Source organism: Phascolarctos cinereus, unplaced genomic scaffold (genome assembly GCF_003287225.1).
Source record: "Phascolarctos cinereus isolate Bilbo 61053 unplaced genomic scaffold, phaCin_HiC Scaffold_4;HRSCAF=312, whole genome shotgun sequence".
Taxonomy (NCBI): Eukaryota; Metazoa; Chordata; class Mammalia; order Diprotodontia; family Phascolarctidae; genus Phascolarctos; species Phascolarctos cinereus.
Genome location: NW_027555847.1, coordinates 471,696,917 through 471,724,262, shown reverse-complemented (window position 1 = coordinate 471,724,262; position 27,346 = coordinate 471,696,917). Strand labels below are relative to the sequence as shown.

General features: G+C 36.7%; 1 protein-coding gene across 4 annotated transcripts in view; it reads left to right on the top strand.

Annotated features, from left to right (window-relative positions):
* Nucleotides 1–27,346, top strand: part of CHD7 (chromodomain helicase DNA binding protein 7) — a 245,671-nt gene that overhangs the window by 72,639 nt on the left and 145,686 nt on the right. For all 4 annotated transcript variants that reach the window (XM_021005910.2, XM_021005912.2, XM_021005911.2 and 1 more), the window contains exon 2: nt 16,209–18,052. In XM_021005910.2, coding sequence (XP_020861569.1) covers nt 16,388–18,052 — 1,665 coding nt within the window. In that variant the 5' untranslated portion in view covers nt 16,209–16,387. The remainder of the gene's footprint in view (nt 1–16,208; nt 18,053–27,346) is intronic.

Genomic DNA, 27,346 nt, shown 5'->3' with positions numbered 1-27,346 from the left:
ATTGATTATTCTATGCTTGTTTTGCTTTTTTTCCATCTGCCCACCCTTCAAACTGGAATGGACTCTCTTCTGCCCTACAACCTAGCAGTTCTTTTTTTAAAAAAATTTTATTCCATAGTTTTCTTTTTTTTAAATTAATTTATTTTGATTTAGCAACAATCACTTCCATAAGTTTTTGAGTTTTTAATTTTTCTCTCCCTCCTTCCCCATCTTCCTCCTCAAGATGGCGTGCAATCTGATATAGGCTATACATTCCTATTAAACATTTTCACATTAGTGATGTTGCAAGTAAGAATTAGAACCAATAGGGGGAACCACCAGAAAGAGGAAACAAAACACAATAGAAGAAAAAAAATAGCAAATAGTATGCTTCAATCTGCATTCAAACTCCATAGTTCTTTCTTTGGATGTGGATGGCATTTTCCATCATGAGGCCTTTGGAGATGTCTTAGATCCTTGTATTTCTGAGAAGGGTTAAGTCTATCAATATTAGTACCTGATTGTCATTCCCTTCTTGAGCCAAATCTGATGAGAGTAAGGTTTAAACAATGCTTATCTCCCTCCCTTCTTTCCCTCTGCTGCAATAGGTTTCTGTGCATTTTGCTATAATGTAATTTACCCTTGTCTGCCTCTTCCTTTCCTTTTCTCTCATCACATTTTCTTAGATCAGATTAATCCACTTACTTGGATACATTTAACCCACTTGATTAGATTTTTTTTAAATCATTACATCAAAGTCAACTTATATCCACCCCCTTTATGTATACCCCTTTAACATGGTGTAACATGAAAACTCTAACAATACAGTTCTCAAGGGTTACAAGTGTCATCTTCCTTTGTAGGGATGTAAACAGTTTGCCCTTATTAATAATATATTGTTTCTTTCTGTCCCTTTTACCTTTTTATGTGTCTCTTGAGGCTTGTATTTAAAGATCAACTTTTCTGTTGAGCTCTGGGCTTTTTATCAGGAAGATTTGGAAGTCCCCTATTTCATTGAATATCCATTTTCTACCCTGAAAGATCATGCTCATTTTCATTTGGTAGTTGATCCTTGGTTGTAATCCAAGCTCCTTTGCCTTACGGAATATCATATTCCATACCCTACGGGCTTTTAATGTAGAAGGTGCAAAGTCCTATGTAATCCTGACTGTGGTTCCATGACATTTAAATTGTTTTTTTTTTTCTGGCTGCTTGCAGTATTTTCTCTTTGACCTGGTAATTTTGGAATTTGGCTACTATATTCCTTGATGTTTTCAATTTGGGATCTCTTTCTGGAGGTTCTGTGGATTCTTTCTATGGCTATTTTACCCTCTGGTTCTAGGACCTCAGGGCAGTTTTCCTTTATGATTTCCTGAAAGATGCTGTCCAGGCTTTTTTTTTTATCATGATTTTCAGGTAGACCAATAATTTTTAAATTGTCTCTCCTGGATCAGTTTTCTAGGTCAGTTGTTTTACCAATGAGGTATTTTATATTTTCATCTATTTTTTCATTCTTTTGTTTCTGTTTGACTGATTCTTGCTCTCTCATAGAGTCATTAGCTTCCATTTGCCCAATTCTAATTTTTAACAAATTGTTTTCTTCTATTAGATTTTGTACCTCCTTCCCCATTTGGCCAATTGTATTTTTTGGGGACTTGTTTTCTTCAGTGTACTTTTTTTTCCAGTTGACCCATTGTATTTATTAAGGACTTGTTTTCTACAGTTGATTTTTGTCCTTCCTGTTCCAAGCTATTGACTCTCTCTTGCATACCTCTCATTTCTTTTCCCATTTTTTCTTCTACCTTTCTCATTTAATTTTTAAAATCCTTCTTGAGGTCTTCTAAGAAACCTGTTTGGGCTTCAGACCAGTTCATATTTCCTTTTGAGGTTCCAGATGTGGGTTTGTTGACAATGTTGTCCTCTTCAGAATTTCTGCCTTGATCTTCACTCTTCCCATAATAAGAATCTATTGTACATTTCTTTTTGCTCATGGTGTTTGCTTATTTCCTGGCCTTTAAAGAGACTGAGCTCTCCCGTTTGGGAGCAGAGGGCACTGACCCAAACTTCTTGTGCTGGGAGCCTAGGACCTGGTCCCTGACTTTGTGTGCTGGGGCCTCCAATGCTGGCAGTTGGAGGCTGTAGGGTTCTGGCAGATTACCTGGTGTTGGGCTGGAATCAGTAACTCTGGAACTCTAGGAGTAGGATTGGGTAGTGTGGCTCCTGGAGATTTCCTGCTCACCTAGGTCTTTCCTTCCTTTTGCTTTCTTTAGCTCCTTTCAGATGGATGTTGCAGGATTTTCCAGATCTGGGGCTCCTTGGAGCACTGCTTCCCTTAGTTTTGCTGAGGCGCTGGGAGAGCAGGTTGCCAAGGCACCTGGTGGTTTTCCAAGCTGGTTTCTACCTGTTCCCCGACCTCACTGAGGCACTTGGGGGTCCAGGTGTTCAACCTAGCAGTTTTTGATGCCCTTACAGTCTTTCAAGGTTTAACTCATATGCATCCTTATCTGTGAAGCTTATCCTGATCTCCCCAGATGAAAGTGATCTTTCTTTAAATGTCTCATAGAAATAGAAATTTCTCTTTTCCTGATGCTTTCCTTTCCTTTCCTTTTTTTTTTTTTTGAGCTAGGCAATGGGGTTAAGTGGCTTGCCCAGGGTCACACAGCTAGTAAGTGTTATGTGTCTGAGGCTGGATTTGAACTCAGGTCCTCCTGAATCCAGGGTTGGTGCTCTATCCACTGCGCCACCTAGCTGCCCCCCGATGCTTTTCTTTCCACAGGTTGCTGCTGGTGCGGTGAATAATGTCCTGAGTCTGGAATCAGGAAGACCTGGGTTCAGATGTGGCCTCAGACATTTACTGGTTGTGTGACTGAGCAAGTCACTGAACATCCACTTGCTTCAGTTTCCTCTATTATAAAATAGGGATAATAATAATACCTACCTCCCGGGGTTATTGTGAAGATCAAATGATCTCATATGTGAAAAGCTCCTAGCTCAGTGTCTGGAACATAATAGGCACTATATAAATTCTTTCCCCCTTCCCAAATTTACCTTTCTCTCCCTTGTATCATAGTTACTTGTTTATTCATCCTTCCTGAAGAGAAGTAAATTAAAAAATAAATTAGCTGGTCATATGGTGACAATGAAGGATAACCAAGTGGGCAGCCCATGGGTTTGTTCCATTGTTATCTTTGGATTATCAGGATAATTCAAGGAAGGTCCTCTTCTCCCCCAGCAATTTGAGGGAACTCCCTGTTTTGAGTTTATGGGAGAATATGGACAAGAATCAAACCTGGTGGCCAGCATGGATGGATTGTTATACTCATTTTTGGAAGCAATATCCAGATCACCAAGATCGCAGATCTCACTGGGGAGTTGAATACTGTCTCCTTCCTTCCCCCATCAGCTTGTAAGTTCCTTGAGGGTAAGATCTCTATTGCATATTTGCAGCCCTAAGACCTGGACAGTTACTTACATATTGGGATCAGTATTGGATCTATAATTTCATTGGCCAAGGTAACATCCAGAAGTGAAACCTCTGTCTAACAATTCAAATTGGCCCATTTTCTTTAATTTCTTGTCTTAGTAGATCAGTGATGTCAGATTCTAGAAATGGGGCCACTAACTGTACATAAGGGTCCTTGCAGAGAACATATTGGCTTAGAAAACCACATATTAACTTTATGTTCTATTGTATTTTTGTTTCAGGAGAGGGGTGAGGTGTTTGACACCCCTGTGCTAGATCACTGAAGGGTGAAGTGACTTGCTTAGAACCACATAGTCAGTAATGTCAGAGACAGGATTGAACTCCAAGGCTGACTATTCACTACTCTAGTTTTATATATAGTTGGTGCTTTGTAAGTATTTGCTGAATTTCTTGAATTTAATTAAACCAAATGCATAACTCCAATTATAAATCTTCATAAATATCCTTAGGCCAATCATTTTCATAACAAGAAACTTAGAGGTGGTATCAAATGGTTTCTTATCTTTTCATGCCTTTTTTTTTTTGGACTAGGCAATGGGATTAAGTGACTTGCCTAGGGTCACACAGCTAGTAAATGTCAAGTGTCTAAGGCTGGATTTGAACTCAGGTCATCCTGACTCCAGGGCCACTGCTCTACCCACTGGGCAACCTAGCTGCCCCATCTTTTCATGCTTTTTAATGTTTTCACTTTTATTTATAGTAGTCTCTGTTAATTGGATGGCATGCCATCAGGTTAGTTTTTAATTGGTAAAATCCTCAAAATGGACACTTTTTGGGAAATCCAGAATGTATAAAAGGAACTAATGTGAGATGAGGCTGGAAAGGGAGAGCAGTGCCACATTGTTAAGGTCCTTGAATTCCCACTGCCATTACTCTAGTAATGCTCTCATTAGTATTAACCTGAATTAATATAATAGCTTCCTTATAGATGTTCCCATCTTCAGTTCTCTCCCTATATTAATACTTCCTTCATACCACTGCCACAAAAAATTCTTTCTTATGCATAGATCTCTCTCATGGCTTTGCTCAAAAATCTTCAGTGGCCAAGCAAAATTCACATTCTCCATCTGGTCAGTGAACCCGCAGAACATGATTATGTAAGTCTCTCTTTCCAGCCTTAGCTTATATTACTCCTTTCTACTCCATTCTGTGTGCCAGGCAAACTAGACTTCTCTTCTCCCTTTTAACCCTCGTTTCCCTCCACTTTGTTATCTTTGCTTGCTCCCTAATCCTAGAGTATTTTTTCTTCTTCTTACTTGTTGAAATCTTGATCATCCTTTAAAAGCTAAATTTAGATGCCCTTTCTTCTAAGAAGTTTGATCCTCCTGAGTTGCTCATGAAGTTCCTTTGTAGGGATCAGGTAGGGATCACCATCTTTGTTTTTTTTAAACTCTTTATTAGATTTGTTGTGTAATACTGTATATTAAAATTATGTTAATAGCTATCTCCCTACTTGACTGTAAGCTCCATAGAGAAGGGGTGGGGAGCCTGCAGCCTTGAGGCCACATGTGCCCTTCTAGGTCCTTAGGTGCGGCCTTTTGACTGAGTCCAAGTTTTACAGAACAAATCTTTTTATTAAGGGGATTTGTTCTGTGAAGTTTGGATTCAGTCAAAGGGCTGCACTAGAGGACCTAGAGGGCCACATGTGGCCTTGAGGTTGCAGGTTCCCCTCTCCTGGCATACCCTAGTAGATGAATATTTATTGATTGACTGGATTTCCAAAAAAATATCAATTTTGAGTATTTGTGGCAACTGGGTGGAGCAGTGAAGAATATTCTGGGTCTTCCAAGTCACTTACCTGTTGTCTGCCTCAGTTTGCTTAACTGTAAAATGAAGGATGATAGTAATAGCACCTACCTCACAGGGTGATAATCATATTTGTAAGGCATTCATGTAGCAGCCACTCTGTGCCACACTGTGCTAAGTGCTTTTTTCCCCCTACAAATCCTCACAACAACTCTACTATGAGTAAATGCCTAAGAAATGTTTATTTCCTTCCCTCACCTTCCCAATTTGGTAAAAGTTTCTCTGAGCTAAAATGTACATTTTGCCTAGCAAAAAACGACAAGTTTTAATTTATTGAAACTTCTCATCACCAGATTGGCCACAGGGTGATGAATTTTCTATCACAGTGATTCTTAAATACCATCTAATAAGTTGTAGAGGAATTGTGATTTGCATCAGTAGAGGGAAACAAATTATTGAACTTGTTATTCCATAAGCTATCAATGGAACAGGTGTTATCTCACTATAATTGAAATGATATGTTTTGGGGGCTGAACTTTAAAATATCTACTAAAAATTCAGTAATTTGTTTCATTTATACTGAAACATCCATCTAGAACTATAATTTTTGAGCTCAGAATCTTAGAGCTCATCGAGTATAATTTTTATACTTTACAGGGGAGAAAACTGGCTCAGAGAAGTTAACTGATTTGCCTGTTTGTATGGCAAATGAATTACTGGTGGACCATTTCCATTGTACTCTGCTTGTTTTAAACTTCTGCTAAATTTTGGATAACTTTCAGAAAGAATACTCCTGTATGTCATTAATAGATAAATTATAGGATCCCTGGATCATGGATCTAGGGCTGGAAGGAAAAATAAAAATTATCTACTTTACACTTTTCATTTTAGGAAAACTGACGCACAGAGAGGTTAACTGATTTGATATATTTTCCTCTGAATACAAATCCAATGCTCTTTTAACTAATGAATATGTGTTAATGAATATATTTTTAATTCTTAAGAAAATATTATGTTCATTGCACAACAATAATAAGGAAATGTTTTTGTAAACTATTCTTTAATTATAATTCTTATTATAAATTTTTTAATAATTACTATTATAAATATAGTATATGTGCTACATTTGGAAGAAACCTTTAGGCTTCTTCATGTTCCAAGTCTCTTCAGTTTTGGTTATCCATTTTTATTGCACGTTAGTTTCTTTGCTTCACTGAGCATGATGGAAATTTGAAATATTATTCCCTATCATTTCTTTTTTGCATAAAATAGCCATACATTAACAGCTGCAGTCCTTCGAAAACCTTCCAGCTTACTGGTATGACCTCTGCCCCTTGTATCTTTTGACACTCAGCCTGTCTTTGTGCTCAGGTTTTTTTCATGATGGATAAGATTCCCTACCTATCACATATGCTGTGCTCCAGCAAAGAAAGTAGATAAATTATTTTCATCTGTAGTCCTGCCAGACTTTTCAGGAGAAATGTTGGTAGTATGCATAAAGGCAGCCTATGTAATGCCTACTCCAGCTTCTCCTGTAACTAGTCTGGATGGCATGCTCTTTGTTTCCCCTGGAATACAAAAAGGGGGCTGCTTATAGCTTTCTAAATGCTTTTTAAATTCTAAAAAATGTAGGAAATTGCTAGGTCAATTACTCAGTGACAGTTGCAATAAGTGTGCAAAAACATGATCCTTAACAAGAGTCATCACTTGTGTGGGTGTCTGTCTTCCTGTCCCCATTCCCCAAACTTTAGTATACTGCCCCTTGGTCCACCTCTTGAATCCTCCAGTGATTTGGTGTCAGCTTTATTAGAGACTAATTGCTAGAAGGTCACTTGACAGTTGATGGCAGCAATATGGTCCTCTTTCCTACTTCTCCAATCCTACTTTTTCTTCCTTTCTAGGTTGTCATCACATAGCTGTCCTGTGTATACCAAACCAGTAGCTTGAATCAAGTCTGGAATGAATGGGAGAATGATGTTTTCTAATGGTGATTTTTTTTAGGTTAATAAATATGTGGTGTCAGTAGCCTTTATAGAGTTAATCAATATTTTTGTTAGGCCTAGGATGAGTTAGAGGGTCAAGATATGATATTAGCCACCACATTTTCCAAAACTTGCACTATTCCAATAAAGACCTACCACTTAACTTTCTTGCCAAGAGTACTGGAAATTAATTTCTCCAATTTCATAAATGTGTAACTTTCCTGTTTGTCTTTTTGGTTAGTATTTTTCTCCAATAGATTTAAAGTAATGTAGGAAATTAATCTATATAGAGATGTGGCATTTTTACAAAACTGTTTTGTACCATAGTGAATGTAAGGTCTTTCATTTCTCTTTTCTCCTCTTTATGACTCATACGTTTTACATGAATTTAGCTATTTTTAAATTACAGACTTGCAAGGAACATTAGGAGTAATCTGGATTACGTTCTACCTGAACAAGAATCCCCTTGACAACATTACTGACAGGTGTTCATCTAGTCTCCACTTAAAGCCCTCCAGTGAGGGGTGATCCTCACCTCTTGAGGCAGCTTATTCCACTTTTGCACAACCATAATAATGAGGATGTTTTTTCCTTGTGGAGTCAAAATCTCTCTGCTTCCCTGTCACTTCCACCTGTTGCTTCTGGCTCTGCCCTCTGGGGCCAAGGAAAACAAGCCTAATCCCTCATTTACATGACAGCCCTTCAAGTGCTTAAAAAACAACTATCTTGTCCTTCCTAAATCTTATCTTCTCTAGGCTAAATATCCCTGTTTCCTTTACCTGAGCCTATATGTCATAGTTTCAAATCCTCTTAACATGGTTGCTTTTCTTTGAACATGCTCCAGCTTGTCATTGCCTTTTCTGTCTAAGCAGAAGAATCCAGATGTGTTCTGGTATAATAGGGCTATCACCTCCCTTTTTCTGTCTGAAGTTTTACATTAGCTTTTTTAGTTGCCACATCATGCTATTGAGTCATACTGAGTTTGCAGTCTGTCTTAGAAACAAACAACCTTAAGTTTCCAATATTGAAAAGTATAAACAGGCTCACTTGAAAACAAAAATGTATGTGGTGTGCATCTGTAGTAACGTATGTATACATGAAGACAGGCTACTGAAGGATAGGTGGATGGCCAGCCCATGTGTTGTTGAAAGGATACTTCTTATGGAGGGAGAGTGCTTTTGAAGCATGGATGGTAGACCTTAGCTATCTTGCATACCTCTCTGGTACTCCTGTTTGCATCTTTCAGGGATAGTCAGCTTCACCTCAGTGGAGAGTCTAAGCTAGACATCATACTCAGTTACTGGGTAGATGGCTTCCTTGGGCCACTAAAAGATGAGTTTTAGTTTTTCTAGAGTCTCTGGCAATATCCAATTTATCTTTTCCAGTCTTTCAGTTTACCCATTGTGTTCTTCTAGATTATCCTTCTTGAGGATAGCATTAGCTAGTCAGCTGATGCACTGGCCAGTAAAGCAAGGGTTTGTGCCTGTGTATGTGTGTGTGTATGTGTGTGTGTGTGTGCGTGCATGCATGCGCATATATGTGTGCGTGTACATAGGGATGTGCACAAGAAATGCCTAGGTGGAATTACTCCATTATCACAGACCCTGATAGTTTTTCTATCCAATGCGCACAGTTCACTGGAATTCCAAGATCTTTTCATGTAAACTGTTGCTTAGATACTTGTTCATTTTATACTTTTTTTAGTCCAGGTGTAGGACTTTATATTTTCCCTGTTAAATATTATCTTATATTCCATTCTCATACAATTTTAAGATCTTTTTAGTTTTTGATCCTGTTATGCAGTGTATTACCTCTGCTTCATGTCAACTACATGATAAGCATGCCATCTGTATTTTCACCCAAAATTTTGAAAAACGTTGAATAGAAGATAGGGCTAAAGATAGACCACGGTGTTACTCTATTGAAGACTTCCCTCTATGTTGACATTATTCTCTTTAGTAGCTGTGAAGATAGTCCTGGGTGCTGTCTGTAGTTTACATTTTTCAGTGATGGTCATATTTAGCCATGTTCTTAGTCAGGAGTAGTATGTCTTCTTTTCTTTTCCCAGAGGCCTTGAAATTTAAAAGGGTTGATTTTGAGGAAATACTACTTTTAAGGTTGAAGTGTAGGGTGTTTTTCCTTCTGTCAATGAACATTTCGAATTTTCTGTGGCTCTCATGCTTTTATGAAGCCACTTCTGTATGTTGTAGGATATCATTAATATTTCCATTGATTTTCCTTTATTGTCACATACTTGTATTATTCATGACTTATTAGATGATTGTTTTTATAGCATATGATTTAAAAAGAAAGCATTTAAATGTTCTGAAAATTCTTGAAGCTTAAATGTTACATTGAACACATTTTATCTTATAAAGAAACCCATCATGGGGCAGCTAGGTGGCGCAGTGGATAGAGCACCGGCCCTGGATTCAGGAGGACCTGAGTTCAAATGTGGCCTTAGACACATAACACTTAATAGCCGTGTGACCCTGGGCAAGTCACTTAACCCCATTGCCTAGCAAAAACAAAAAACAAACAAACAAACAAAAAAAAGAAACCACCATAATCAGACTCATTTATGTGGAAATAACTGAAATTTTTCTGCAATAAACCTGTGAAATACTCTTATGTAATGTGGTACTAGCTCACCATTGCAAAAAAATAAAATAAAATGTTAAGCACAGCTGTGCTTTGTGTCTTGCAAAAATGTGGGCAAAACAAGTGGAACTGTCTTAAAAATGAAATCATTTTTGGAAGCCATCTTTTGACATAACATTGTCATTTAAATGTTCCATAGTGATAATTTTAAAGTTGAATAATTATTTGTTGTATTTGTCAGAGTTATATATCTTTTTTCAAATATAAATATATTTAAAAATATTTTTTATAAAATTTTTAATATATGACAGTATCAGTCCTAGCATTCACATGTGTTTTTTCAAATTGTGTTAAATGAAGCATGGTATTAATTTTTAATACATTTTTTATATAAAAAAGAAAGTTTGATTACTGTTTATAAAATTGATGGCACCATAATGGACTCATAATACTTACTTTGTTCTTTTATTTTTCTAAAATATTTGGAATTTTATAGACCTAAAAACATTGTTCTTTCTGTAGAACTTGACCATTTTGGTTTATTCTTCTTATAAATTAATGACGGATATGAGTGTGTGTGTGTGTATATGTATATATCACATAAGTAGAAACTTGTGGTATATTTGACAACTTAAGTTTATAAATACTTTCTTAGTATTGATGGGAGAAGAGAAAATGATTGCTTTTCTAAAATAAGAGATACTTAAAATTTCTTCACTTCGTAGTAAAAATTATGTTTTTCAAGAAATTAAAATATGAGGAAAATATTTAGTAAGAACTCTTCTAAGTGTTTAGGATTTAAAACTTGAACCTTTACATGACATTCAGAAATAATGGAGTTGTTTCATCATGCCAGTGAGTTTGGAATTTAAAAAAAAACAAACCTTCAAAGTAGTGGTGTTTAATCAGATGCTATTTTTCTTGAGTGAGGATGTGCAGAGTAGAATTAGTTATCTTTGTCAAAAAGTATTGAATTTTTTTTTATCTAAGAAAGAGCCTTTTACATCTTATCTGTCCTGCCAAAGCATTAATTTAGAAGGGAAAAAATATTTTGGACACTATTTGCTTGCTGCACATAGTAAATCTGCAACTGATAAGCTGTAAGTTCTTTCTTCTTTCTCTAGGTCATTGTCAATTAAACATATTGTTCTTGATTGCCAGCAATCTGCCAGTTCAGTTGACTTGAATTTCTATTTCCCAAAAGTGGTAAATATGGTGATCATACAAGATCCCATTGGACATCTCTGATATAGCCTTTGAAGGATTCTAATAAAAGTACTTTATTGTAAATGGAAACTCAATGGTTTAGGATGCTTAATATAAGATTATTTACTCATTCAGTTGTGATTTCTTTAACCTGGGAGGGGTTTGCCACTTTTTTTAAGGAGAACAATTTGATTAGTTCAAGACACAAAAGTATCCTATGATATCCTTTAGGATATCATATTTATACCCATGTATAAATTTGTCTAAAAGTGTTGGAAATTTATGTTCATACTCCTTGTCCTTGCTGGATGGATGGTTGCTTACTCAAGTAGGGGGATGTGAAAGGTAGAGGAACTAAAAGGAAATCGTTTTCATGTGAAACATATGATCACATGACAAAAAAGCACATTTTAAAAACTCTCTCATGAGAAAATGTCCCGTCTGTGTTACTAGTACTATCAGATTATTCTAGCAAACTAGTTCTAATGAGAAAAGCAAGAATATGGAATGTTATCTTACCTTAAGAAAAGTATATTTGTTAAGAACTAGTTATTTGAGATGTAGGAAATAAGAAATGAATGGAAAATAATTGAGTACTATTTTAAAAATAGCCTCATTTGAAAATATATTATTGTGCTATATTTTCTCCTCCTGATTTCCCAGGTAGCATTTCCTCCTTCTGAGGATTCATTTTTTGCCTAAGCAAATGTTATTCTGTGGCTTTAACTTGGCATTTTATTTTCCCACTTCCTAAAGAAGCAGTTGAAATTCCTGGTGTGTGTTTTTAGTAGCCAAACCCTGTTGGCATAGGTGTTTGGCTCATTAAAAGATGTGTAACTCATGTCAACTACATAATCATTTTTAAGCATTGAAGGAATTTTCCATGATCCTTGCATGATCCAAGAAGTACTGCACAATTATTCACCAAAAGATAAGAAATCCATTATTTTATATTCTCCTTATATTTGTTTGTGAATCATTTCTGAATAAAAGGGAATGTATGTATGCTTTCATTTTCCCCTTGTTATTCATTTTATTTTTCTTGGTCAAGGACTAGGGCTATTCTGGATATTCTAGGGCTTGTCAAATTTTTAAAGTCATGAAAACCTTAAGAAGATGTTTGTTAAGTGAAATCTATAAAAGAGTTTCTTCTTCTGTAAAATGAGGAGATATTTGACAAGGTGATCTCTAAAGTTCCTGGTGGCTCTACATTTCTGTGGCTCTTAGAATTGGTTTCACAGCAAGGCTCTATGATTCTGTTAATTCTCACCTTTATTAGTTGAGAAACCTGATAATTCTTTTCCCAACCTCACTCATCCTATGAGAGACAAATAGAGAAAGGTTCTTCAATTCACTTTTCACGTAATATTAAGCAGAGTACTATGGTGGAAACTCATATTACTAAGACTTCATTATATTAACTAGGCATACAGCAGGGCATTTGTTTCTCCTGGATTTCATAACTAAAACAGTTGTCAAATAGATAACCAAAGAGCATTTTATGATATAGTATCCTTAGTATTTATCATTTCCCCTTATCCTTCTACTTCTTGTTAAAAGTGATTTCAGAAGTTTTACAAATTAGGATGATTTAAGATTTAGCCGTATTTTTATTTAAAACTCTAATTAGTCATAAATACCTCTTAAATATTTATATACTCTCCAAAGTATAACTTAAGGGAAATCATTTTAAGGCACCATTATCAACTGGCATTTTTATCTTTATTTTTTGTTTCCTCTTCAGTAATCTTGAACATAGCAATTTATTCTAATATACTGGCTGGGCTTCCTCACACCTTATATAATTTTTAGGGCAAGGGGAGGATCCTTTAAACTCTCGTGTTTAGTAAGGTGGGTTTTTTTTTTAACTTCTGAATTTGACAACCACCAAATAAAATAAGCAGCCTATGTTCTAGAATGCTGGAATCCATTTGTACACAGAACTTCAAATCTTTATTGAGTAGAGCTTATTTTCAAGCATACAATAAATTTAACATGTAACTTTCAAAGCTGTTTGCTTGTCAATGATTCTCTTTGCCTTTTGTTCTGTTTTCATTTTTAGTGGGGAGTAATCCTATCCTGAATCCCCCTCTTCATCCCATTCCCTCTCTCATCCATGGAGAAAGAAAAAGAAAAGCAAAATATTTATAACAAATATGCATAATTAAAAGTAACAGATTTCTACATTGGCTTGGTCCAAAAGTGTGCTCCTCATTCTACATCTTTAAAATGTTGCCTTTCTTTTAGGAGGTGAATACTATGCTTCATGATTGGTCCCCTGGAATCACAGATGATTGTTAACATTGGTTAGAGTTCTTAACTCTTTCAAAGTTGTTTTTCTTTACATTGTTGTTATTATATAAATTGTTGTCCTAACTTTACTCTGTGTCAGTTCATGTGAGTCTTCTCAGGTTTCTCTGAAATTGTCCCTTTTATCATTATTTATGGTGTAATAATATTCTATTACATGGCCAGTTCATAATTTGTTCAGTCATTCTGCAATAGATGGACACCACTTTGTTTCTAGTTCTTTGCCAGTACAAAAAAGTTGCTATGGCTGCTTTTTTTTTTAAATGTAAGGGTCCCTTTTATCTTTTTGTTATTGTTGTTATCTTTGCCTTATAGGCAAAAGGTATTTCTCGGTTGTTGCTTTAAAAAAATATGTAAGAGGGACAGCTAGGTGGCGCAGTGGACAGAGCACTGGCCCTGAAGTCAGGACTTGAGTTCAAACAGACCAAACACTTAATGCTTACTAGCTGTGTGACTCTGGGCAAGTCACTTAACCCCAATTGCCTAAAAATTTTAAAAAATGAATAAATAAAAAAAGTAAGAAAGCATTTTCTCAAAAATGTAGGTTAAAATAAGTAATTTTGCATGAAGATCACTTCTTTTGTATTCTGGACGAGTCTTCTACCCTTCGGTAACCAAGAACTTCAAGGATTAAAGTTTGAAGAGCTTTGTTTTTGTAAAGGCACACAAATAGCTATATATTTCCTATGCTAAATCAATGCATTTTCTGGTGAATAACTAGTCTTCATGATTTTAAATTTCATCATAGTTTTTAAGCCATTACCAATTCTTATGTCTGATATTTTCAATCCCGGGTTTATGATCCTGAAAGGGAAAATTAATCTTGAACAAATTAATTTGACCGAGCTTTTTAGGTAAACTCAATTTAAAAATTTCTCTTGCTTTTTGTGATGTTGGTTTCTGTTTTACTTTGTTTCAAATGCTACATAACACACTTACTCATGTAGCATGTTTACCAGTAAATTTGCTTAAGTGCTCACCTTATTTTCACCTATTTGACTTCTGTTTCTGGGGGAAAAAGACTTAGATCAGAAAGGTTATAGCAGTCAGCAGCTTAGTGGGGAGAATGCTGACTGCTTTTGACAGCTGTCGTCTGAAAACTACAGACCTCAGGACCCTTTTAGGTTATAAGTCTGTAGTTCTGGCATTGAATTGGGATGCTGTTTACATTTTATATAAAGTAAATCATCATCTTGTTAGGAATGTTAGAATACGACAAAACGAGTCCACAAGTATTAGTCTGACCAGTGTATTCTCACAAGAGTTTCTTGTTGTGGACTTCTGTTCATTTAAGTTCCCATATGATAATTACCATCCACAATTTAGACTTGCCTAGTAAATAACCTTTTAAATTCCTGGAGAATTAGTTGTTTTCAAGAGGGCCAGTATCATGCAATTCTTTTATGTACTTATAAAGGAGAAAAAGTAAAAATTTGAAAGATGCTTAAGATTTCAATCATTTTTCAAAAGTTAATTAGAACCTATATACAGATTCTATTAATGAACACTCAGGAAAAATCCTAACTTTAAGTACTTTACAGATTCATCTTATTTGAGAAACCATAGTATGGTGGAAAGAATGTTAGCCATCGTATCAGAATACCTGGTTTGACTTTTGAATTTGACAGTAACCATGTAACTAAGGTGAAATCACTCAGCTTCTCTAAACTCTCATCTGCAAAATGGAGATGATAACACCATTACTACCTTTTGTAAGAAAATAAATTTGTGAACTTTAAAGGGCTATTTAAACATGATAAGGAGCTGCTGGCACATTGAAAAAGTATGATTTGAAGCCAACTGTTTCTTTGAAACTATTTGAATAAAATACTAACTATTGGAGACTGCCTGCTATGTGCTACAAATAAAGTGGTGCTGACTGTAAAAATAGACTTTGTTCCATGGAAATTATTTTCAGTATTGGCTAATTTTAGTTAATAAAAGTTTTATGTTCTTACGAATGAGAATAATCTTGTATGAAGTCTGTAGCTAGGGTTGTTGTTGTTTTTTTTAATCTAGTCGTCAGTGGGATCCTATTACATCATTAGTAACCACTGTGCCTTTGACACATTCAGTGATTGAACTTCCTTTGTCATCAACATACAGAATTTTGGCACAGATCTTCTAGCCAGTGGGCATTGAGCCATATTTATTAGTCTGAATATGGTATTTGGAAATTTATCTTCTTGACAAATGAAAACTACCCTTTTAAGTCTTATTCTGAAGCTTGCATATTCATATTGTTAACCATAATACAATTTTGAATGTATCTTACTGTCTTCCAAGCTTGTTTTTCATCTCCGTTTTAGACACTGACAAGTGGATGTCAGAGACATAGTATGTTACCTGCACGTTTGTAGGTTGACTGTAGTGCTCTAATTTCAGATGTAATTAATGAGTTTTTTTTATAAGATACTTTCATAAATTTAATGAACTTTAGCTTATCGCAGCCCTAGATGATGATGCTTGCTCATCTGATTGCACTGCTCAGGGGAATAAGGTTAAGGACATGCTGTTGGTAACTAGAGCATTTTCAGGGTTTTAGTTCAGCAGATGGGCTGCTTGGCTAGATTCATACATCTGCCTGCCTGCTGTGGCATGCTGCTGCTGCTGCTGCTGCTGCTGCATGTTGTATGTTCTTTTGTTCTGTTCCATCCAAGAATGGAACACTAGGAAGTGTAGTGAATGGATTAATTTAAGGTTAAGGTTAGTGTTTTGCTTCTGATGGAAGCTAATGAGTTTCTCTTAAAGTGAACTAGATTTACAAACTACAGTTCAGTCAGTGGGATTCATTTGTATTGTTTGATAGAAGCCAAATTCAAATGTGTAAAGTCTTGATGGTTTTTAACGTTTATTTCTAATTCTGTGTCTATTTTGTCTCCCTTCTGTTATTTTTCCAGGACTTATAATCAGACTTTGCTTGACACTGCATGGTTCAAGAGAATTAAGGAAATATGGAATGACATGAAGAAGATTAGTTAAGGATTAAAGGCTTTGGTGACAAATACATCAGTGAAGTGGTGAAGCACAGACTAGCTCTCTCCAATTGTAGCTCTGAGGAGCTGTGTGTTGGAAGAAGATGGCAGATCCAGGAATGATGAGTCTTTTTGGAGAGGATGGAAATATTTTCAGTGAAGGGCTAGAAGGCCTTGGAGAATGTGGTTACCCTGAAAATCCAGTCAATCCTATGGGTCAGCAAATGCCTATAGACCAAGGTTTTGCCTCTTTGCAATCCTCTCTTCATCATCCCCCCACTAATCAAAATCAAGCAAAGTTGACCCATTTTGATCACTATAATCAGTATGAACAGCAAAAGATGCATCTGATGGATCAGCCTAACAGAATGATGAGTAATGCCCCTGGGAATGGTATAGCCTCTCCTCACTCACAGTATCACAACCCTCCAGTTCCTCAGGTTGCTCATGGTGGCAGTAGTGGTGGTCAGATGGGAGTTTATCCTGGCATGCAGAATGAAAGACATGGACAACCTTTTGTGGACAGTGGCTCTATGTGGGGACCACGGGCTGTTCAGGTGCCAGACCAGATAAGAGCCCCTTACCAGCAACCGCAGCAACCACCCCAGCCACCACAGAATCCGTCTGGACCACCTGGACAGGGTCATCCTCCACACATGCAGCAGATGGGAAACTACATGGCTCGTGGTGATTTTTCAATGCAACAACATGGTCAACCACAGCAGAGGATGAGCCAGTTTTCTCAAGGTCAAGAAGGCCTTAATCAGGGAAATCCTTTCATTGCCACCTCAGGACCTGGCCACTTGTCTCATGTGCCCCAGCAGAATCCCGGCATGGCGCCTTCTTTACGTCATTCAGTCCAACAGTTTCATCACCATCCCCCCACTGCTCTCCACGGAGAATCAGTTGCTCACAGTCCCAGATTCTCCCCTAATCCTCCTCAACAAGGGGCTGTTAGGCCACAAACCCTTAATTTTAGTTCTCGGAGCCAGACAGTCCCCTCACCTACTATAAACAACTCAGGGCAGTATTCTCGATATCCTTACAGTAATCTAAATCAGGGATTAGTTAACAATACAGGGATGAATCAAAATTTAGGCCTTACAAATAACACTCCAATGAATCCGTCTGTACCAAGATACCCAAATGCTGTAGGATTTCCATCAAACAGTGGTCAAGGACTAATGCACCAGCAGCCCATTCACCCCAGTGGCTCACTTAACCAAATGAACACACAAACTATGCATCCTTCACAGCCTCAGGGAACTTATGCCTCTCCACCTCCCATGTCACCCATGAAAGCAATGAGTAATCCAGCAGGTACCCCTCCTCCACAAGTTAGGCCTGGTAGTGCTGGAATACCCATGGAAGTTGGCAGTTATCCAAATATTCCCCACCCTCAGCCATCACACCAGCCCCCTGGTACCATGGGAATTGGACAGAGGAATATGGGCCCCAGAAACATGCAACAGTCTCGTCCATTTATGGGCATGTCCTCAACACCACGGGAAATTAGCGGGCACATGAGACCAAATGGTTGTCCTGGTGTTGGCCTTGCAGATCCCCAAGCAATACAAGATCGATTGCTACCTGGCCAACAACATCCTGGTCAGCCCCCATCTTTTCAACAGTTGCCAACCTGTCCTCCAATGCAGCCCCACCCAGGGATGCATCATCAGTCTTCACCACCACCACATCCACATCACCAGCCTTGGGCACAGCTTCACCAGTCACCCCAGAACACCCCTCAGAAAGTGCCTGTCCATCAAGTAAGTAACTTCTTAACCTGTAGTTATTGAAATATGAAATTAAGCACACCTTCTGTCTTGTCTCATATATCTTGTCTTCTTGTCTAATGTAACTCTCCCCTAAATGAGCAGAAGGCTTTGCCTTTCCAGTGCTTTGCACAGTGCATGGCACATAGTAGGTGCTTAATAAATGTTTATTGATTTCATTCTTGTAGCTTTCTTAATTTATGTTTGCAAGCTGTTTGCTCAGTAAATCAAAACAGTTTTTCAGGTTTAAATAGGATCTTAAGGTTTGTAAGATAGTTTCTTCACAATAACTCTATGATGTTGGTGATAAAGGTATTATTATACTTATTATATAGTTGAGGAAACTGAGGCTCAGAGCAGTTAAGTAATTAACCTATTGCCACCTGACTGGGATTTTTAAAAAATCTCTTAGCTCCCCTTCTCCAACTCGGGGGCAACAAGGGAGAAGGAGAAGTATGGGAGAGGTGTGAGTTAAAGAGGAGAAAGGAACAAAAATAAAAGGGATTGCTCTTGGTATTTAAAACATTCTGTTGATTGATTGTGATTTATTTAAACACAATTTTGCTAGGTTTTATTTTACTTAGGTATCCTTTTTCTTCATGGTGTTGAATTTTTTTCAGAAGTTGTAGAATACTTGTCTTTGCTTTTTATAGGGTGATTACACCATCTTTTTAATGTTTGTGTGCACTTAAATTGCAAATATCAGAAAGTCAGAATAAATCATGTGTTTTAATTCATGCAGATTTGGTTCCTAAGCATTTAGAAAAATAGACTTCCTTAGTAAAGTTGTCTTTTAACTATGGATTTTTTCGTGCATTGTATTTTATGAAAGTTGCTAACCAAATAATTCATTCAGTAAAAGAACAGATGTAGATCTCAAAGTTTTGTAAATAAACAGAAACTTCTTCCCATTCTAAATTGGATACCTGCACTTTAAATATTAAAACATCTAAGTGAACAGATTTCTCTTGCAGTATTATTGGCTAATGGCTTTTAGGAAGTAGCCATACTTGCTAACACTCATTTGGTGCTTAGTTATAAATTGGTCTGTGTAGAGGCAGGGTAGATGATAGGGCCTGGAGGACCTTGGAATTCAGTGGCAGGGTAGAAGATAATGCCTAATGGGTCTCCTTTCACCAGAAGGAATGGAGTTGGTGACCTCCACCTTTTTTTAAGTCTTGTGGTGAACAGGCAAGCAGCCTGAATAGATTCTGGGTATTTAGGGGCTCATGAGTCTTCCTGCCTCCCTGGGTGGAATAAAGTATTTGGGTTCCTTGGTTTTCCTTTATTTTTAAGGGTGTCAGTGATCCTGAGGTTACTGTAACTTGACTTATACAGTCAATGGAGGTATAGTGGAAAGAACACTTGATTTGGAGTCAAGTGAAACCTGGGTCCATATCCCACCTCTGACACATTAGCTATGGAAGAAAGTCCATTAACTCTTCTGAGTCTCAGATTCCTCTTCTTTACAATGAAGATAATAATATTTGTATTACCTATCTTGCACTGGGTTATTAGTAGGTTTAAATTATGTTTATATGTTTATATGTGTATGTGGAGAGAGAGAGTTTTTAAGACCTTAAAGCCCCATAAAATGTCAACTATTATTATTACTACTTTCTAGGTCAGTCAGTAATAGCTACACATTTTCAAATTCTTTCAGACATTTTTTTAAGCTTGTTTTTCCACTTTTACATTATCTGATATTTTAATTTCCATTGTAGTAAGATTGTCATTGATAATGTCTATAAATTTTCTTCAGGTTTCCTATTAGATTCTCCCCAAAGGCCTTTTTAATTTCATTTTAAAAACCATTTAAAAACTCTAGCTTTAGTTCCTGGATTAAAAAAAAATAGAGAGACTTCTAATTACTCTCATGATATGTTTACCAGTGTTAATTCTTAAAATCTTTAAATGTGTCAGTTATCCGTGTCCCTTGGACTCTGTTTCATTTTTTCTTTGTTCCATTTGCATTACTGCTTGTACCTTAGGTATTGCATTTATTATGTAGTATTTTAGACTTATATGCATATCTATCTGTTTATCTATCTATCTTGGCCCTACTTTTCACTCTGTTTATTTTTTGGGGGGAGAGAAGAAGGGTGAGTAGATTTGTTATCTTGTGGCGCTTTTTTTTTTGCAGCTTTTTTTCCTTCAGTATTTTTCTTGTAGCTTTATGAGAGGGATATTGGGGAACCTACTTCCACTGGAAGTTCTTACTCTGCCATATTGACTGAGAAGATGGCAGAGGTTTGCATCTCCAGTGCCTAGCACATAGTAAGTGCTTAATAAATGCTATCTTATTAACTGAATTGAAGGCAGACTAGACAAGGTAATAAATGGAGAGTGCAAGGGATAAATGGAGAGTGAAAGAGGAAATGCCTCCAAAGCTTCTGAATTTGTTGGACAATGTGCAGTTGATAGAACTAGGGGAAAATTAGTTTGGGGACGAAAAATTTCTGAACTTGTTGCATTTCAGGTAGCATTTTAGTGGAAATGTCGTGTTGATAACTGAAATTAGAGGAATGGGGAGCCTGGGAATAGACTTTGGAATCATTTGCATAGAGGGGACAAAGGGATGAATTTTCCAAAGGACAAAGTATGGACAAAGATTAGAGGACTGTCCTCAGCCCTGCAAGCCTGAACCTTGTAGGTGACAGACATTTAGAGGGTAAGAGGATAAAGAATTGCTGGAGACGGTAGTTATGTAAAAGAATATTTTTATATTGCCACAGAGACTAAGTGCAAAGACTTTAAAACTGAGCAGGTAGTCAATTATTAGAGCTTTCCAAAAAGTCATTGATTTGCCTTGTGGAAGCAGTGATTTTCTTGTCACTAGAAGTTTTCATGCAGATTTCCAGATATTGTTGAGTTTGTAGGTGTTAGATGACTTTTTTGGTTTCTTCCAAATATCCCTACTAGCTGCTACAATTCTAAAGGATGAGTACCAAGTAAATGTCATTAAATAAGACCATAGTACTTAAAGCAAATATAGCTACTTTTGTTTGTTTTACCTCAAATTTAGATTTCAAGTATGATTTTATTTCTTGACAGAAAACGTTCAAACTCTGCTAAAGGCCAACAAATTTATTTTCAGGTCATATAGGGAAGGAGACTTAGGTTTTTCTTATGAAGACTTTATTTCCAGGCATCTTTCCTAGCTAACTCTCTAGAAATTCTGCCACTTAAAATGAAAAGTATCAAATGATCCTGCCTTTTTGAATAGTACAGGTAAGCATCTACTGTGTGCCAGGCAGGCAGTTAGGTGGTCCAGTGGATAGAGTGCTGGGCCTGGAGTCAGGAAGACTCATCTTCCTGAGTTCAGATCTGGTTTTAGACACTTACTAGCTGTGTAACCCTGGGCAAGTCACTTAACACTGTTTGCCTCAGTTCCTCATCTGTAAAATGATCTGGAGAAGGAAATGGCAAACCACTTCAGTATCTTTGCCAATAAAATCCCTAAGGGGGTCACAAAGAGTCAGACACAACTGAAATAACTTAACAATGAAACATGTGCCAGGCACCATGTTAATTAAGCTCTAAGGATACAAAAAGAGGCAAAAGACTGCCCTTACCCACAAGCATGTCACAATTTAGGTACAGATTTATGGAGAATCATAAGTGTTAAAAGTTGGAAAGGACTTTAGAGATCATTTAGTCCAGCCCCCTTATCTTGTAGATGATAAAATAGAAGCTCAGGGAGATTAAAAAAAAAATACTTTCCTGTAGTCCTATGGTTAGATAAGTGATAGACTTACTGTATTTACTTGGACAGGCTTCCTGACTTTTCTTACTATACCACGAGACATTTCAAACTTTTTATGACTTGTGATTCAAAGTCAATGAATGATTGTATCTAAGATAGATAGAAATCAGAAGACATTGCACATGCATAATAGAAATACAGGATCTTGAAATGGAGTGGCCAAAACATATAAAAAATACAAAAGTGAAATATTTTATCATTGAATTTTATTATTTTTACTATTGCTCTTAAAAGCTACCTCTAGGAAAAATAAATTATAGTTTAATTGGGAAAAGGTTAAATCATACACATCTCATGGAGTACCTAGTATCCTTTACATGATTTGCATTGTAAAGTGGTGGATTCTCTGATGATGATCTGGTAGAAATATTTTCTGTCCACTGTTGGCACTTGAGGCCCTTTAGGAGCAATTATTTTCACCTTTAGCACTGTTTGTGGGGTCACCCATAGGCACATAAATTACTTAATTCAAATTAATATCACTGCCTTGTAGTGCATTTACTAATATTTTCATTAAGTGCTAAAAGGAAAAAAAACATGAAAAAATGTGTTTACTATCCTTTTCCAACTATCAAGAACCTAAGAGTCTGTGTTTATTATTGAATGCATTAACATTAATTAATCATCTGTTACAATTTGCCCAATTTTTTCTAACAAATAGAACTTTTAGTTTTGATAGTTGAGTTTAGACGTTCACAGTTGAGCATTTCATGTTCTAAGATACATACTAGGAAAATAATATTGTATTCAAGGGATTTATGAATTCAGAGATTTCAGAGCTCAATAAAAATACCAATTTTTCATTTAGCAACAAAGAATCTCTTTTAAAAACTCAACAAAACACTCAAAGTACCATACACATTTTAACCATTTGCTAAATACTGACTGAAAAAAATGAATTAATGTGTTGGTGAGAACATACTTTACCTCCTCAAGTTTTTACCCAAAACAAATGAAAGGGGGAAAAAAAGTAAACCTAGGGCTAAATCAGCCATGCATTAATTCAGGAAATAGTTTAAGTGCTTGCCATTCAGGTGCCTACAAGCTAAATAAAAAAACATACCTTAATACTGTTGACTCTAGGTTTATTTCTCATTTTAGGATTTGTTGATCAGTTGTGCCTTCTATTGCTTGGTGCTATAGTAGGCACTGGGAATGCAAATACTTCGTCTGAAACAGTTCCATGTTTCAAAGGAGCTTATGTTCTAGCAAGAGAGATAACAAAGACATATATATGTCTCTATAGAATAAACATAAAGGAAATAAATACCAAATATTTAAATACAAGGTAGTTTGAGAGGGAGGGCACAAGCAGTTGAAGGAGAAGGTTTCATCTAGAACAAGTTTGTGGTTTTTTTCTTGTTTTTTTAAAGTTTGATTCATTTGATTCATTCAGAGTTCCTCATTTCTCTCTGTGGAGGTATATCGCATTTTTCCTCACAGATCCTTGGAATTGTCTTGGATCAGTGTCTTGATCAGAGTACCCATGTCTTTCACAGTTGATCATGCTTACAATATTGCTGTAGAACAGATATTCTTAACCATTTTTTTTTTTGGTATGTGTGTGTCATGGACCGCTTTGGCAGTCTGGGGAAATCTATGGGTACCATCTCAGGATAATGTTTTTAAATGCATAAAGTAAAACACAGGATTACCAAGTAAACCAATTATATTGAGATATATACACACACATTTTAAGGTCAGATTTAAGAACCCCAGATGTAGGAGGTGGTACTTGAGCTAAGCCTTGGAGGAAAAAAGATTCTCTGAAATGGAAGTGAAGAGAAGATCCATTCCAGGCATGGGGAACAGCCAGTGCAAAGTCACAGAAGATGGGAGATGATGAGTCATGAGAGGAATAGAGAGGAAGCCAGTTCGGCTGAATCACAGGATAAAGGAGGGACGGTAATGTGAAGGTTGGAAAGATAAGTTGGGAGGTTGTGAAGGGATTTAGAAACTAAATGGGAATTTATATTTTCTAGTTAGCAATGGGAAAACATGAGTTTTTTTTATTGGGGGATTGTCATAATCAGATCTGCGCTTAAGGAAAATCTCTTTGGCTGTGTAGCAGTGGGGAGATACCTATGGCATGGACCACCAATAAAGACATTGCAATTATCTAGTGAGAAGTATCGAGGGCCTGAAACAAGAGGGTAGCTGTGTGAATAGAGAGAAAGGGTCAGATGTGATAAATGTTAGGGTAGAAACAATGAGATTTAACAACTGATGGGATATTTGGGGCAAATAGGCAAGGATGATGACAAGGTTACGAAACTGGGAGGATGGAGGAATGGTGGACAGAAATAGGAAAGTTTGGAATGAGATAATGATGTGAGCTTGAGGTGTCTCAGATATTCAATTTGAAACATTGATTTTGGAATTGTTGATGCTGGATTGAAGCTCAATGGAGAGACTGGGATTGGACATATAGATCTGTGACAGGAAGAAGAGTTAGGGGGTCTAGGTTAGAACCCTGGGCCAACGCCATGGTAGGGCGTGTGATATGCATAATGAAGCTTTAGAAGCTTTTCACGTTTTCATGTTTCTTTTGTAATATTCCATTGCAATCATGTACTAAAGTTTTCATTCTCCAAGTGATGTCTCTCCTCTGACTTTTTAAATTTTTGTTCTTAAACAAGTACTTTCTATGTGCTGTGCTGCCATGCTAGGTACCACATAGGTTAAAAAAGATATGTAAGACATTGTCCTTTTCTCTTGGACACTTTCACTGGAGAAGAATAGACAACATCCATACAGGAAACCATACATATAATCAGTCAATGAACATTAAATACCTTCTATGTGTCAGGCTCTCTTTTGTTCAAGGAACAGCAAGGAGGCCAATGTCATGGGATTAGAGTAAGTGGGAGAAGAGTAATAATGTGTAAGAGGACTAGAAAGGTGCGAGGTGGCAGGTTTTGAAGGGCTGTGAATGACAGAGGATTTCATATTTGATCCTGGAGGTGATAAAGAGCCATTGGAGTCTACTGAGTAGGAGGGTGACACAGTCACACCTACACTTTAGGAAGTTCATTTTGACAGCTGAGTGGAGGATGGACTAGAGTAGGTAGAGACTTGAGGCAGGGAGACCAACCAGCTGGTTATTGAAATAGTCCAATGGTGATATGATAAGTGTTCTGCCAGGCTATTTACAGTTGCAGAGGGGAGAAGGGTCGTATATGAGAGATGTAGTGAAAGTAGAAATGACAGGACTTGACAAGAGATTGGATATGGCAGGAGCTAATAGAAAGTATATATAGCTGGGTTGAGAACTGGGAAGATGGTGGTATCCTCAACAGTAACAGGAAAATTTGGAAGGGGGGAGGATTTAGGGGAAATGATAATATGTTCGGTTTTGAATACATTGAGTTTAAGTTGTCTCCAGGACATCCATTTTGGAGGTGTCCATTAGGCAGTTAGAGATGTATATCTGGAGGTCAGCAGAGAGAGGTTAGGTCTGGATAAGTAGATTTAAGAATCATCAGTATAGAGATGAAAATTGAATCCTTTGGAGCTAGTAAGATCACTAAAGGAAATAGTAATAGAAGGAGAAGAGATGAGTTTCAAGGACAGAGCCCTGTGGGACATGGGATAGTTAGTGGCCACTAGCTGAAGATCCAGGAAAAGAAATTGAGGGATGGTTGGCTAGGTAGGAGAGCAGTGTCCCAAAAACCTAAAGAGAAGAGATTATCAAAGAGAAGAGGCTGATCACAGTGTCTGTGACTGCAGAGAGGTCAAGAAAGATGAGAATTGAGAAAAGGCCATTAGATTTGGCAATTAAGAGAGTAGTAGTGTTGGTTGAATGAGGTTGCAAGTCAGACTGAAGAGAGTTAAGAAGAGAGTGAGGAAGGGAAGTGTGATTGAGTGCTAAAATGAGAGGGGCAGATGAAGGTTTTAAAAGCTCAGGGAAAGAGATAAATCAAGACTGAAATTGTGGAGGAATCTCTTAGTCCTGGGAGAGACTGAAGCTGAGCTAGGCTCAGAATGATGGGTAAGATTTAGACTAATAGGTAGAAAGGGGAGCAGCGTTCCACATGGGGAAGTAGGTGTGGAGCAAATGTTTAGACTTGATATGAGATCTTTGAGTGTTCAGATAATAGTGTAGTGGGATTTAAAAGCAATAGATCCTTAGGATATAAAATTGCATTGGTAAAGTGAGGGCAGATTGTTAACAACTTTAAATGGCCAGTTGAATGATTTTGGTGATGAAGAGCCTCTAAAGGCTAAGTGAATGTTTTTGCCATGGATTTAAATCAGAACTTTTAGAGAAAAATAACTGTATTTTAGACATTTACTCTATCTTCTAAGTATATCTCATATTTCTATTCTGTTCCTAGTGTGCCTTTACTCTGAAAACTCTTCTCGTTTGCAAGACCATATTTTTACCTCATTTAAGAAAATATTTTACAAGTTTGCTCACACTGATTTTTCTGTAATAGACTTCTTGGTTCCTAAACCAAGCTAATGCATATGTCTAATGTGAAACATTAATTTTTAGAGAAGGAAAATAAAGGAAATGTAATATAAATGTATGTGTTTGGTAATATGTGAAATTATTTGCTGGAATATTTTTTTGAAATTTCACAGTGGAATCAACTTTTTATTTTCTGTACTAATGACAGGTAATAAAGGTAACTCAAAAGAAGTAATCTAAGAATTTTTATTTGGAATGAATTCATTACTTTTTCAGCAGTTATGCTTATATTTTTACTTTACTGTTATTAGAATTGTCATTCCTTGATCATATACTAAAGTCTAATTCATGCCCTTTCTAAATGGGAAAAAAAAACCCAATCCCAAAACAAAACCAATCACGTAAATAGTATATCTCAGTCTTTTAAAGAAATTTAAGTGGAATTTTAGTTTTAGAAAAAAAATCATCCAAAATATACATTAAAGCTATGTTCAGAGTTCATCAATAGAATTTCAGAACTTGGAGAAATTTTCAGGTAATTCTTGCCTCAGACACCATCTTAATACTGTGTCTGATTCTGGATGCCATATTTTATTATTGTTATTATTTAGGCAATTGGGGTTAAGTGACTTGCCCAGGGTCACACAGCTAGTAAGTGTCAAATGTTTGGTCTGAGGCTGGATTTGAACTCTGGTCTTCCTGATTTTGGGGTTGGTGCTCTATCCACTGCACCACCTAGCTGCCCCTGGATGCCATATTTTAGTGGGGACATTGACTAAATACAGCATATGTGGGAGTAAGGGTAGGAATGGTGGATTACTTGAAGGAACTAGAGAACATAAAGATATAAGGGCTAAATGATTGCTTTCTTCAAGTACTTGAAATTTTGTCATATGGCAGGAGGAACTAGACTTGGTTTGGAATCAGTGTGGTATAGTGGAAGGAATATTGGACTAGGTCAGAATGTTTGGATTGAATTCCTGATTTTCCCACAAATTCGTTATGCGAATATGAGCAAAACACTTGATCACTTTGAGCCCCAGTTTCCTCAGCTCTAAAATGGGAATAATAACACTTGATCTACTTGTGCATCAGGGTTGTTATAAAG